We start from the raw sequence: 14,591 nt of genomic DNA, 5'->3' as shown, positions 1-14,591 counted from the left end.
GTGTTAGACTTGCATTTAAATAATTTTCACCTTAACTTTCACTCAAATCACGTTGAATTAAAATCTAAATTTTGAAGTTGAAAGACTGAAACGGTATTCGTGAAATGTGTGTAAAACATGCTCGGAGAACCTTTAATTTACAACTTTGGACGCTTCCTATCTAGTGTCTGCCTTTTATATTTATAGTCTGTTCAGAAGTATTTAAAAATTACCAGGTTGTGAGAAACACTGGTTGTTTGATGTGCCAAAGTTGATCAGGTATTTAGTGATTTCAAATACATTCAGAGTTTTGCCTAAGTCTCTAGTATGTTAAACTAGTTAACTTGGTCAATGAAAGATAAGTGTTGTTTTAGTAACATTTACCATTTTATTATTATACTGTTATAGTTTTTGTTCATATTTTTGAATTAGCTTTATTTTCAGATTTTTTTCATTGTAGTTTTCATGGTTATTTTTTAGTTATATTTTTAGTAAGTTATGTGCTTTTTGGCTTTTTTTTAAGGATATTTCTAAATAGTTTTAATTTATTTTTATTTCAGTTTTATTTCCATTAATTTTAGTAGTTTCAGCTAATTTTAGTACTTTAGCATAAACTCAAAATAAAAAGTCATTTTGTGTAGGTTTTTCATTTTATTTTTTATATTTTATGTTTCTGCTTTCAGTTAACAAAAATGTTTCTATTATTATTTTTTTAAATAGTTTTAGTTTAAGTTAACCCCATTGGGGCTAAACCTGAACATTCGAGGCTATAAATAAATCCATTCTTCCAGCTTTATTTCTCAACTGTATTTTGGTCATTTTATTAGTTTTTGTTTGATAATTTGATTTATTTGGATTTTAGATATATTTCAGTTCTTCAGCTTAAGCTTATTTCATCTAGTTGCAAATGAAACATTTCGCATTTTTCATTGCAGTATTTTAGCTTTTTCACTTAATAAAAATCTGTTTTAAAAGTTATAGTTAACTAAAAAAAATATTGGAACAGATTTAAAACCCATATCATGTCAGTAACTCCATACTGTCTTTCTGCTTCATTTATGATTCTTGCATTTTGGTGATTTTTTTTTTTTTGTGCTTTTTACACAATAATTTACATTTCTTGGCTGCATTTGAAATTGATGTTTTGAATGAGCCATATTACCTGTGATCTGTGGTTTTCATGCATGCAGTCATGTGTGTGGTTGATGACTGCGCTCATGCATCGCATCATGATGAAACATGTTCATTCTCCCCTTCGACTGTCATTACAGCAGCAAACCAAAACCACACAGGTGCTGTCCCACTGCTAATACTAACTCTCTTTATGCCCTGTCCTCTTCCTGTCTGTCTGTCTCTCAGAGTTATGCCCTGTACGTGGTCGGGGATGAGGATGCGATCTCGACAAACATGTTGAAGTACCTCTCCAGGCTGTCAGCAGGTGGGCTGCATGTGTGTGAGATTAGAGGCTAATGAGAGGCTCTTAACTGTCCTCAGGCCTGGCACTAGACTTCCTGCCAAGCAATAAATAGGAGGATTAAATCATTTATTTATGACATTGCACGTGGTATAATTTGGATGCACAGATGTAAACTTTTTGTCTGGTACTAATACTATGTATCGTAAAACTAGATTGTTCATCAAAATTATGAGGCTAGACCAAACAGAAAATTCAGTTTTCTCTTTTCTGAGTAAATGTGTTGATCTGGCATGGGCTATTTTAGATTAAAGAAATAATTTTGCACGTTAAGGGCCTTTTGCATTAAACTCAAATTTTGCATAAGTCATTAAAAAAATTGTTATTGTAAAAATTGTCCAATTTATGCAACAATTTATGTAATGTTTTTTTTTAAATTGTGCATAAGTTTGTTTGTGTTTCTTGATTTACATTAGTGTTGCTTTTAACTGCGTAATATATATTTATATGTTGTAATAATAATAGAAGAAAATACAATTCACAAACATTTGTAAATCACAAATATTTGTATATAAAATGTATTTTAGACATACAGAGTCTGGGGACTGTTTCTATAATAATTGTTATATGTGGATAGTTTTCATTAGGCCTTATCAGATGATCAGCGTATTTTATAGTTTATTTATTTATTTATTTTTCAAGCCTATGCTACTGTTGGATAGTTTGGGAGATGGTAAGATTTAATGTTTTTTTTAAAAAGAAGTCTTAAGTAAGGCTGCATTTATTTATACAGAGAAAGAGTAGTCTTCCATTTTAATATATTATAAAATATAATGTATTCCTGTGATACAAAGCTGAATTTTCAACATTCCTCCAGTCTTCAGCGTCACATGATCTTTCAGAAATCATTCTTCTATGCTGATTTGATGATCAAGAAACAGTTGGGCTGCTTTATATTTTTGTTTAAGGATAAATATAAAATTCATAAGCACACCATTTATTGGAAATGGAAATGTTTTGTACTATTATGAACATCTTTGTCACTTTTGATCAATTTAATGCTTCCTTCTGAATTAAAGTATTAATTTCTTTACTTTTTTTTTTTTTCTGGCCCTAATCTATTGAATTGTAATATATATTTTTTTTTTCATTCTCTAGCATTTCAAATACATTTGATAATGCAAAAACCAGGGAAAATGATTACGGTAGATTAGTGTATCCTTGTTTTAACTTTTTTTTTTTTGGTCCATGTTTACGCAGGGCAAAAGAAAAACACGAGTGATCCTTTTCTGAGAAGGTACCTTTGGTTTACGATTAAAGTCATGTGGCCTTATGTTTGTTTTTCTAGATAAGTCTCGGCTCATAAATTCTCGTCAGCTGATTTAGTTTCTCCAGTGTGTTTGATTGTGGGGTGTGTTTCACAGGCAGAGCAGCGTGAAGACTGCTCCTTCATCTGGATCCCTGGCTGAGAAGCTGGTGGTGTGGTTGACCTCTGCAGGTCAGAGTGACACCATCAACACAAGTACACACATGCAAATACGAGTGCTTGGCCAGTAGAGATAGACACATCTATGAAATGTAAACACCACATGTAAAATATATCTATCTTTAGTATAAATATGCACCTTATTTTGAAACTGTCCACATTTTCACCTATATATGTCTATGCATTACCGGCAAAGTGTGCATTCTCATTCAAACTAACGTGCCAGGATGCTAAGACTGCGTGAAGGTTGAGCTTAAAAGACGTTTGAGATAGACAGAATTGTTGAGCGCTTGTGAGAATTAAATCAACATGTGCGTCTTGTTGAATATCCTAGTAAACACAGTCGGTTAGCCCTATGTCTTAACGTAAACTGTTGAGAAAGAAAATGCATGTGTATTAATATATTTGATTTGTGCTTTCCTTTTAAAGTTAAAGTAGACTAATAGAAAATTTCTGTCAAAGAAGAAAATTCCTCACTGATTTTGGCTTAACTTTTATAAGGATTAATCTATATTTAATTTATACATTGACGATGCAGTGTTTTTACATTTGATTATTACGTTTCTGTACCTGAAAATTCATTTTAGATCTACCTCAAAAGCACTGTTTATTTCATTTGTGTCTTTGCTATATTATTTTTATTTTCTGCTATTTCTTGTAAACTTGTTATCTGTAGAAAATATTTTTAGCCTTGAGCCCGTAGTAGATGCAGCGAAAAATATTAACAGATTTATTTATTTTTATAAATTTTTCTACACTGTAGTACCTCGTTTGTGTTGTTTCCTAAGGTGGATTTACATTATTTTACACATTGCATATTTTAGCACAGAAGCCTGAAAAACTGTCTTGACTATTGTCATTTCTTAAGATTTGTCTTTTTTTCAATTATTTATTTTCTTTATTATAAAAAACAAAAACAAAAAAACTGTAGGCCTGTTTTTTTTGTTGCAAATATCCCAACTGTGGAAGAGATAAATATACATGTTATGTTATGTTTGCATTTGTGAGTTATGACAAATTTTGATGGTTGTTTAAAATATCAATATCGTATCATATCGTATCATGACAAACAATCTGATCTATAGCCCTATTGGCCAGCACATTGTAATCACACAGTCCTGTATTTTACACGCATTGTTGTTTCTCTGATGGTAACAAACTGCAGTACTCAAGGGGGTGATAGAATTTCCTTAAAGTCTTTCGTTCTTTCATATAAGCTAGATATAAACATGTAAACCGTTCTACCTGAGTTTTACTTTGCATGATTATGTTGCTATGCCGTGACAGTATCTGTTGGTTTACTTTAGTTTACATTAGATTAGATATATACAGTCTTATATCCTGTCATGGGACTTGTGACTACACACTATTTTACATGCTTTTTTTACAACGCAGGATTTACACTGAAGGATCTGGAGTCCGTTCCATTTGGTGTGGCTCTGCCAATCAGAGACGCCATCTACCAGTGCAGAGAACAGCCCTGCTCTGATTGGTCTGAGGAGGTCTGCGCTCTGATTGGACGACAGGACCTGACCAGACAAGCTCACAAAGTGACCCTGGCCAATCGTAAATCGGTGAGAAAGTGAATCAGATGTAAAGAAACTAGATCTTGTTTTTGTATTATCATTGGTTTATTAGTATGAAAAGTCTTAATATATTAGTATTAATGAGTATCAGCTTTTATTTGACAAATTTTCAGTTTTCATTCTAATTTTGGATCAGTTTGTGCCTTTGTAATTTTCATTAGTTTTAGTGCTTTTTAAAAATATTTTCACTTTATTTTTCAGTTTTAGTACTTCACCTTTGAATTTTTTTAAGGTCAAGTTTTTCATTTAATATTTACATTTATTTCAGTATTTTTAATAATGCTCAACATAGTTTTAGTTAACAGTAGCAGCACTGTTTTTACCAGATAAATTATACTGTAGCAAGACAAAAGTAAAAGAATAAGTCATACAAGACGAAAACATTTTACAAAAGGCTATTGCCTGGCTATTTTAGCTGTTGCTTTTATTTGGATCGTGCTTCTAATTAAAAATGTTACTTATTTTATTCATACGTTCACACTTGCGTATTCATTATCATACAAAGTGTCGGAAACCTTAGCAGGGCTAAAAACAAATGTATAAAGCTATTTTTGCCTTTCTAAAAACAATGTTGAAGTATTGTCTCCTGGATGGTGGCTTTGCTGAAAATATCTCCCGTCCCCAGTTAAAACAACTTTTGTCTGAATAGAGCTGAAGATGGTATTTTAGACCAGTATTTTCTAGTGCAATTACTGTAATTCTGAAGTGATGAAATGCTGCATTATAAAGTAATTATAAAAGAACTGAATTGTCCACGCTTAACATTGAGTGTGTTTGTGTTTTCTGTAGACTGTGGGTCTGAATGTTATGCTTGAGCCACCAGTCACCAGTGAAGCAGACGAGGAGGAGGATGGTATGACTGACCTGCACCCTGAGGTGACAGGCCTGATCTGGAGTCAGGATCTGAGGGTGCAGGAGGTCCGCCGTCTGCTCCAGAGCTCCAGACCCATCCGGGTCAATGTGCCCCACCTGCCTGAAGTCAGTGACCATGAGTACATTGAGGAGAAAGAGAACAAGTGAGCATACTCAGTATGCAAAACAAAATGTTCTTTATTGGCATCTATGGTTCCATGCATTTTTCCATTCCACAAAAGGTTTTCTTTATAATGGAAAAAGATTATTTAGAATAGGAAAAAAGGGTTATTTTAGGAACTGTAGATGATTCTTCTGTGGCTTCGCTGCCAATAAGTGTTACTGCTTTTTTTAACCTTCCTATTTTTAAGAGTGTAGCTTTCTGAAAGTATCTTTAATTAAAGAACTAAGTGAAGAACGTAAACACAAATATGCTGAAATGCACTCTGTTAGTGTGTATCTCTAAATCTGTGCCATTCTGTCCACCTGAATTCAGCATTGCTCTACTTATTTTTGTTGCAGGCTGCTGCAGTTGTGCCAGCGCACCATGGCTCTTCCGGTGGGACGGGGACTCTTTACTCTTTTCTCATACCATCCTGTGCCAACCGAGCCACTGCCTGTGCCCAAACTCAACCTGACTGGTACTTTCATAAACCACCGCCCATGCTTTTGAAGTGTCCTAATGAATAGTTTTACAGGGCTAGCAATGCAGTTTTTAAGAGCCCTGTTGAATTTTGTTTGGCAGTAAGTGTGCCCAGACGTTGCAAATTTCCCACCATTCCCACCACAGTGTTATATCTTTCAGCATCTTCCACAATTTCGCGTCAGTTGAAAAGAAAACGTTTGTCCAGGACCCTTAGTGGTCTCTGCTATTTTTTTAAGGAAAGCAACACCATTGCTCATATGTTGCTCACCAACAATCAAGTTTTGGATGGCCTTTTTCAAACTGGGATACCAAGTAATGACCCAGAACACCCAAAAATAAAAAAATGTAAGATTTATGTATTTGATTTGCGTATAAAATTTCCATTTTAACTAGTGTTGGGCAACGATTAATCATGATTAATCGAATCGAAAATAAGTTTTTATTTAATATGTGTGTATTTTGTACGTTTATGAATATATGAAAACACACATACAGTACATTGTATATATTTAGAAAATATTAACATTTGTTTACAAGTATATATTTATATTAATAGAATTTGTATTATAAATATTTAATATATAAACAACATATTTTTTGTAAAATAAATACATGTATGTGTGTGTGTGTGTGTATGTGTATATATATATATACATAAGGAATATGCACAGTACTCAGACATATATAATATACACAAACACTTTTATTTTGGATGCGATTAATAATGATTAATTGTTGTCCAGTACTAATTTTTGTATAAAATATTCACCATTTAATGCTAATCAAATAATGACCCAGGTAAGAAACGGGAAAGATTTCTGCACTCTATCTAGTGTATATTTACAATCTGCATCTGATTTTTGATTCGTTATTTCTTAAAAAGAAATCATGTTTTCAAAGTGCATTTATCCAAATGACTTAGAGTCATAATAGATCTGATCATTATGAAAACCGATCAGTTTCAGTTAAACAGTATGAACATTGTGAAAATATTGAATATAGAGCGATATTCAGTTATATAATGTTTGAAATTGAAACAGATGGGATTTATTGATGATGAATATATAAACATGGTTATTGTGTTTTTAAAACGAATCCAGTTTTTTAGTCCTATTGCAGAAATCTGACCTGTTTTATTAATGTATGACTGACAAATTTGCATCAAATTTGTTTATTTAGTTAAAAACTGTGATACAAATGAATGGATATTTTATATGCAATTCATAACATACATAGATCATACATAGATTTTTTTTTTATGCACTCACCACACCCGTGCATTGCTATGGCAAGTTTTGCATGGAAAGCACAGACATTTTAGTTAATGCTTTAAAGTGTAGTTTTTATTGAAAAACCTCTTCCTCTGTAATTTACTAGCTATAGGGCACTGATAAATGCTGCCTTTTTGTCTTTCCTCACGTTGTCACCATTATCTTATATTATGTGTCATTTTTGCTGAACCCAGCTAACAATGCAGTGTGAATATAATGTCCCTTCTCTTTTGTCTTCTACACCAGGCCGCGCTCCTCCCAGGAATACCATGGTGGACCTGAACAGCGGTAACATCGATGTGCCGCCCAACATGACCAGCTGGCCCAGCTTTCACAACGGTGTTGCGGCTGGTCTTAAGATCGCCCCTGCCTCTCAGGTGGAATCTGCCTGGATTGCGTACAACAAACCCAAAAGTGCTGACCTGGCCAATGAATACGCCGGTTTCCTCATGGCCCTGGGCCTCAACGGCCACCTGACTAAACTAGCAACACTTAACATCCATGACTACCTCACCAAGGTCAGTTACAGCCTCTGATGGGAGGTTTTGATGAATGAAGTGATTATGAACATCAATACTTAGTTTTATGTCTAGAGAGCGAAACTGCAGTCAATGAGGGCAAAAGAATATGATGTCACTCTTCATGGTCCAGTGATATTTCATTTTTTATTATTTAGTATTATAGAATAATTGTTAATATTTTTATTAATATTTTGAATTGGCTTTTATTTTTATATTTTCATGTTTAAGTTAATTTTAATATAAATTAATTTTCGTTTTTTTGTTGTCATTTTTAAATGAATATATTTTTGAATATGAATACATATATATGTATAATATTAAGATAGACTGCATTCATTTTTTTATTCGCTTTTTCCAGTTAGTGCTTACATATAGATGCAAAGGCATCATTTCAAATTTTTTTCATCTGAAATGTATAATTTAATTTATATCAGATTTCAACAAATACAAATTATTTTAATAATATTATTTGTAGTTAAGTTTTATTTTCCCCTAATAATCATACAAATGTATAGTACACACAAATATATATATATTTTTTTGAATATGCATTAGTATGATTGCATTATAAATTTTAGATTAATCAGATATGAGATTGAGCCGATATTTATACAACATAAACATATTACAACTTCTATATGTACAAAATGCTGCAAATGCACAAGCAAACTTAACTGCAGCTGCATTGTGAATGCGCTCTTCCTTTAGCAAGGCACTTAAACGCAAACACACAAAGATTAAATAACATTATTTAACAGTAATGTTCTCATTATATTATGACAGACTTGGCCTGCACCTGTTGCACTTCACTGTATTTAACTTTTCGAAGTGATTCCAATAATATTTCAAGCATTTAAAAACTATCATCACCAACAGTGTGTCTGCAAGGAATAAAGCATTATTTATCAGCTTTAATATATTGGCAAAATGTTCGTATCGGTTCGATAACGTTAACATTAAAATTAATATTTATCGGCCGATACCGATATGGTGACCGATATATCATGCATCCCTAACTTATTTCTTCCTCCTCATGGACCTACAGTTCATTGAGGCTTTTCCTGAAAACAAGACCTCCCTTCCTCCTTGTAATTCTCCTATCTCGCCATTTTTAGCATCGGAGCTGTCAGGTTTGCATGTTTTCTGGGGTTTTTGCTCTCATCCTGTTGTTTTTCTCACATGAAAGACAAACGTAGAGCTGAGTTTCATTCTGACAGTTCACAGGGCAGTAACGTGCGCTGCTCTCTCATTTCCAGTCAGGCCATGCTTTGTTGATACTTTCTGTGGTCGCTGAGCGTATCTGTAATCTATAAGCTATATCGAGCCTTTAGCTAGTTTGGTGTTTACATTGCCCGCTCTCACACTGAGATCTGCGGCCGTGCTTTCTAGTCTCCGATAGTACTCTTGCCGATTTTACAAGAATCTGGTAGAAAAACATCCTGTTTTACTTCATGCACATGTAAAAATGAATGAATGTGTGAGTTTAATGAATGAATTAAGTGTTAATTGAGTCGCAAGGTTGCACATCTCCCTCTAAATCCATTCTGTGCTTGAATGGAGAGAAATTACAAGATGTTTGGTCAGATCATGAGACATGGACACACTGACTCTGCTTTAAAACCTGCCTGGCTCTATGCTGGCTTCATAAGGAGCTGTTTTATAATACAGCATCCAACTGTAATTGAACTCAAGTGACTGATTTGCAGTGCTCTACATAGGCAGCAACACATGCACCACATGAAAATTTATGCAAAAAGCACAGACCTGACTCTACAGTGTTCCATGTTGCTAATCTAACTTGCAATACTTGGGACAATACTGTAGGATATAAGTCATTGCTGCTTGAAAAAATTGTGACACCGATTTTGTAAACAAGCAAACTTGCCGATACCGATTTCCGATTTTCTGTTTTTTTTTTGTTTTTTTTTACTCTTTAAGCAACAAACAAGAAAGAAGGAAGGTGTGCATAAACAAGATGTTTGTTTGGTATTTAGTAGGCCAAACTGTTTTGGCTATTGAAAGCAATAACGGTAACCATCTGAAATGAACAGCAGTAACTGCACAGTAAGTAGCCTACATTCAATACAAACATAGATGGTACAGACATCAGCATTTAGCTATTGTTTTTGAATTGGGTTGAAACTACAGAGAACTGGCCTTAAATTAAAAGCTTAACTGTGACCATGTGAAATTAAAGGCAACAACTGCATAGTTCAACAGTCCAAACACCACAATCAACATACATTCAGCATCAGCATTCAGTGTGTTTTCGTTTTTAAATTTGGTTTTAAATTTAAAACAAGGTCTTTACCAGTGAGACTAAATAAAGGTATGCTATATAAATATTATTCCAACAAGTTATAATCTAATAATGTTAAAACAAAGATTCAAAGTGTTTCATTCATCCAATTTGAAAAAAAAAAAAATAAGGTAACGATTCACATCTATATTTTTTTACTTGAGCCAATGAAAAATAAATAACTATTGTCTCAAGTTAAAAAATAAAGATGTGATCATTACCCTAGATATTTTTTAATTGGATGAATGAAACACTTTTTCAGTGTGCTACAACAGGTGATTTTAAAATCAAATTTAGTCTATATAATTTTAAGGTAATATAATCATCCTATACAGAACCGACATTTACTTCTGGCTTTTCAAACATGCATGCAAGTTATACTTAAAAAAAAAAAAAAAAATTTACAATTTAGTCCATTTCGTTTCTCATCCAACACACGAGAAGTTGAACCGAACATCCCTTCACTGTCTCCGCCTGTCCAGGGCGCGAACAGGTACAGTGCACTCGCACAGCTTCAGTGAGCAGGAAAGGGACTCTTATTTTGTGCAGTCGGCGGTTTCGCTTCCTGCTATCTGTGCTTCAGACATGTAGCTCTGCGCTACCAGTGCTGATTGCCCGTGTCCTGCACACAGATTTCGAAATACTTCCACACAACTGACATGATTACAATGTAGTCTGTGCACGCGGGCGCACTTCCGGAAAAATCGGCCGAAAAAAGACCAAAAACCGGCGATTGCCGATCGTGTATTTTAAGCAAACAACGTCCAGTTCCGATTTATGGCCGGTCAACCGGTGCATCACTAGTTTATATATATAAAATATTTATATGAATATTTTAAATTAACAATTTTAGTCAACATATTTTTTTATAAATATAAAAGTATCTTTGTATAGGTATAATTTTTATGATGTAAGGAATAAATAATACATTATAATCATGTAATGAATATTAACATTATCATATAATTTAATTGTATTTTAATTGTATTATTTCATGATATTTCTAATCATTTTTGATATGGTTCATATACTAATCTATTTTTCAAAAACTATTTTATGTATAACAAAATTAATTAATCTACTAATAATATGTAAACAATGTTCTGTATACACAATTTGTATTATTTCTATATTGCTATATATTAACCAAATGATATACTTAATAATAATTATTATTATTATATTTATTTGGTCTTTTTTATTATTTGGCCTATGTTATAACTCATGAGCATTTAATGACATGGTTGTGTCTTGTCTCCTTTGACTCAGGGTCATGAGATGACGAGTATCGGGCTGCTGCTGGGTGTTTCTGCTGCCAAACTGGGCACCATGGACATGTCCATCACCCGTCTGCTAAGCATCCACATACCCGCGCTGCTGCCGCCCACCTCCACAGAGCTGGATGTGCCTCACAGCGTGCAAGTGGCCGCTGTTGTTGGCATCGGTCTGGTTTACCAGGGCACTGGCCATCGGCACAACGCAGAGGTCTTACTGGCAGAGATCGGTCAGTGTGAATGATGCCATCACATGAGAGAGCTGTTCTCAGTTGTGCACATTCATGATTGAATTGTTGAGTTTAGTGTCATATCTGAGTTGTTTTGTTCCCAAGGACGTCCACCTGGTCCTGAGATGGAGTACTGTACGGATAGGGAGTCCTACTCCCTAGCAGCAGGACTGGCACTTGGCATGGTCTGCCTGGGGGTGAGTGCGTTTCCAAAGCATTTTGCGAATCTTATCCTTTTCCTTGCATAGTCAGCAACAACCGCAACCAGCTTGAAGGAGCAGAATGACCAAAAAAAAACTAAATTATCCACTATTTCAACAGAACTAAAATTAACACACACTATCATTATAGTCTTTAGTCCTGTGCAGTTTGTACATGTCAGTGTACAACTTCTCAAAAACGTCTTTCGGAAGTAGAATTTATTTATGAACATATTGAAATAATATAATAATATTGAATTCATATTTTTAATATGATATAGGAGAAAATTGATAATAGAATAGATTGATTTGATTGTAAGAAAGTAGAATTAAAATAAAATCAGATTTAGATAAACTATGTAAATGATCCAAGTACAAATGTTTAAAATATTTTTAGGGTGAATTATAAATGTGCTTATAAACACATTATCATGCACACAAATTATGGGCTATTTCCAGAAAAATCTGATTATATGAATAATATTTGAAATGCCATCTGCAGTCATTTATTTTTATTTTGCAGCAGCAGCGTTTATTATGAAAAGCATGCAGACTCTTTCAGCAGGAGCATGCATTCTATGCATCTATGGGAGATGGGAACCAAAATGATTCCCACGCTGACCCAGCTGTTTGCCCTCTGCTTCTCTGCAGCACGGCAGTAACCTGATCGGGATGACCGACCTGAACGTGCCCGAGCAGCTCTATCAGTATATGGTGGGAGGTCATCGGCGCATGCATGCTGGCATCAACAGAGAGAAACACAAGTCTCCCAGCTATCAGATCAAGGTGGAGTCATTACATAACCTTCAAAGAGCTTGTATTCATTTAGAGATTTTTGTGTGTGCTGAGAATAATGCCACACCTCTGGTGTGGTCATGTTTGACAGTTTAAATTATTGTGTGAAAAACAAGGGTTGTTCAAAACACAACAATCTGCTGCATACTATTTCTGTGGTGCAGTGAATAGAATGTAACAATGAATAAAAGTATGGTGAATTGTCAAATGTCCCAGTTTTATATATATATGACTGACGAGTCTCCTGTCCCCATATTGGGGAAATACAAGTATAAAGTATAAATCTGATGTACAGAGGTGTTGTGTGCGCTGTGTGAACATGTAGTTCTAGACTAAATGTGAATATGCATTAATCCATCCCTCTCGCAAAAAAAAAAAAAAATTTAGTATTCATCAAAATGAATTAAAATAGTGAAATGCAAATTCAGAACCTCAAACCTGCAATAATTAAATATGTTAAATAACACAAATGTATCTAATCTCATTTTATTAATTTATGTCTTTGCTGCTGATCTTGAATGATCCAGTTCCACCATACTTATAAGCAAACATGACTTTAGATAAACTAAACTAAAACTTTTTTTTATATTGCTGAAGAGTGTTGAACCTTCTTCTACTTTTCCTTCAGCCTGAGGTTTATTCATTACACTTTTTGGTGTGAAAGGGCTTTTACAGTTTACAAACAGTCAAGCCCTGCTCATATTTAAAAAGTATGCGTTACTTTCCATAAAAAGTAACTAAGTAACGTAATTTACTTATTTATTTTAAAGCAATATTTTACTGCATTACTTTTAAAAATAACACTGTAAATTAGTAAAATAGTATACTGAACTTAGCCTTACACTACATTATCTAAGGTAAAAATTGTTTAAATGTATCTATTTTTATTAGGAGGGTGACACTATCAATGTGGACGTGACCTGTCCTGGTGCAACACTTGCCCTCGCCATGATTTACCTGAAAACAAATAATCGGTGAGTTTGGTTTCATCATTCACCTACGCTAGTTTCATTTCTAAATCTAAAAAACACATTCTAACTTCTGCTCACTTTTGTCTTTAATTGTTGAGCAAAGCGTTTGCCTCAAGCGGCTTCTCAAACAAACAGAGCAATATTTTGAAAGTGTGTTATGCACTCCGGAAAGTCAATTTACAAATTAGATATAGTTTTCTGTGAGCCATTATCCAGAATAAGAGTTAATTTCCCAGTAATCACACTCTTGACCTTTTAAAGAAAAAGTCATTATTCAGTATGAATCATGAAAGTTTCTTTCAGTTCTTATGTTCAATATGAGGCCTTTTTCGGTTCCTTCTGCTCTCTCACATTCACACCTGTCTCTCTGGTCCCCTCCAGGTCTATAGCTGATTGGTTAAAAGCGCCAGACACCATGTTCCTGCTGGACTTCATCAAGCCTGAGTTTTTGCTGCTGAGGGTGAGATAGCGTTACAGTTCGACAGCCATCAGAAGTTCATTCAGGCCTCTGGGCTCGCAGGGATTTACACATTAACACCTCACATTGGGTTCAGTCCAAGTGTTCTCATGTTTTACGATGGCTTTTCAGGCAACATATGGGGTCATTTTAGCCTGTTGTGTAGTTAACCAACAGGAGGGTCACTTCCTTCTCAGATTCTTTTCCGACTGGTGGAACCGTGCCAAGTCCTAGAGTGCTGCCTTCACATTTAGACTATTCTGAAAAAGTGCTTCCTTTAAAGAGCCAGTAAGATGACAATTCTAAGCTTCCTATCACTGTTTATAAGTCCTTTACATTAGGTTTAAATCCATCCAAGGTTAAAAAACATTGTCATTTTGTCAAAATATCATTATTATTATAATTACCTCAATTCTCAGAGATCCCCAAGAGGCTGTTCAAAAGATTCAGTTTCCTTAAACCCCACCTTTCGGTAGCGTACTGTGTTCTGATTGGTCAACTAACATAGTCAGTTTTGATTGGTTGTTCCGCACACACCTCCACGGTAAACTATGCGTTACCATCTGTTTGGGGTGAATTATGTCTTATTCCTCTCATCGCGAAGCAAACA

The 14,591-nt window shown here is 34.3% G+C and overlaps 1 protein-coding gene across 2 annotated transcripts in view; it reads left to right on the top strand.

Moving 5' to 3' along the window:
- The window catches only part of LOC127970106 (anaphase-promoting complex subunit 1), a 65,412-nt gene that overhangs the window by 30,102 nt on the left and 20,719 nt on the right, over window positions 1–14,591 (top strand). For both annotated transcript variants that reach the window (XM_052572373.1, XM_052572372.1), the window contains exons 22-33: window positions 1,339–1,417; window positions 2,654–2,690; window positions 2,818–2,891; window positions 4,275–4,453; window positions 5,255–5,481; window positions 5,840–5,958; window positions 7,481–7,752; window positions 11,324–11,558; window positions 11,664–11,755; window positions 12,410–12,544; window positions 13,445–13,527; window positions 13,906–13,984. In XM_052572373.1, coding sequence (XP_052428333.1) covers window positions 1,339–1,417; window positions 2,654–2,690; window positions 2,818–2,891; window positions 4,275–4,453; window positions 5,255–5,481; window positions 5,840–5,958; window positions 7,481–7,752; window positions 11,324–11,558; window positions 11,664–11,755; window positions 12,410–12,544; window positions 13,445–13,527; window positions 13,906–13,984 — 1,611 coding nt within the window. The remainder of the gene's footprint in view (window positions 1–1,338; window positions 1,418–2,653; window positions 2,691–2,817; window positions 2,892–4,274; window positions 4,454–5,254; window positions 5,482–5,839; window positions 5,959–7,480; window positions 7,753–11,323; window positions 11,559–11,663; window positions 11,756–12,409; window positions 12,545–13,444; window positions 13,528–13,905; window positions 13,985–14,591) is intronic.

The sequence above is a fragment of the Carassius gibelio genome, chromosome B13, assembly GCF_023724105.1.
Source record: "Carassius gibelio isolate Cgi1373 ecotype wild population from Czech Republic chromosome B13, carGib1.2-hapl.c, whole genome shotgun sequence".
Taxonomy (NCBI): domain Eukaryota; kingdom Metazoa; phylum Chordata; class Actinopteri; order Cypriniformes; family Cyprinidae; genus Carassius; species Carassius gibelio.
The sequence above is the reverse complement of the archived record's forward strand: the minus strand, read 5'-3'. Positions and strand labels throughout refer to the sequence as shown.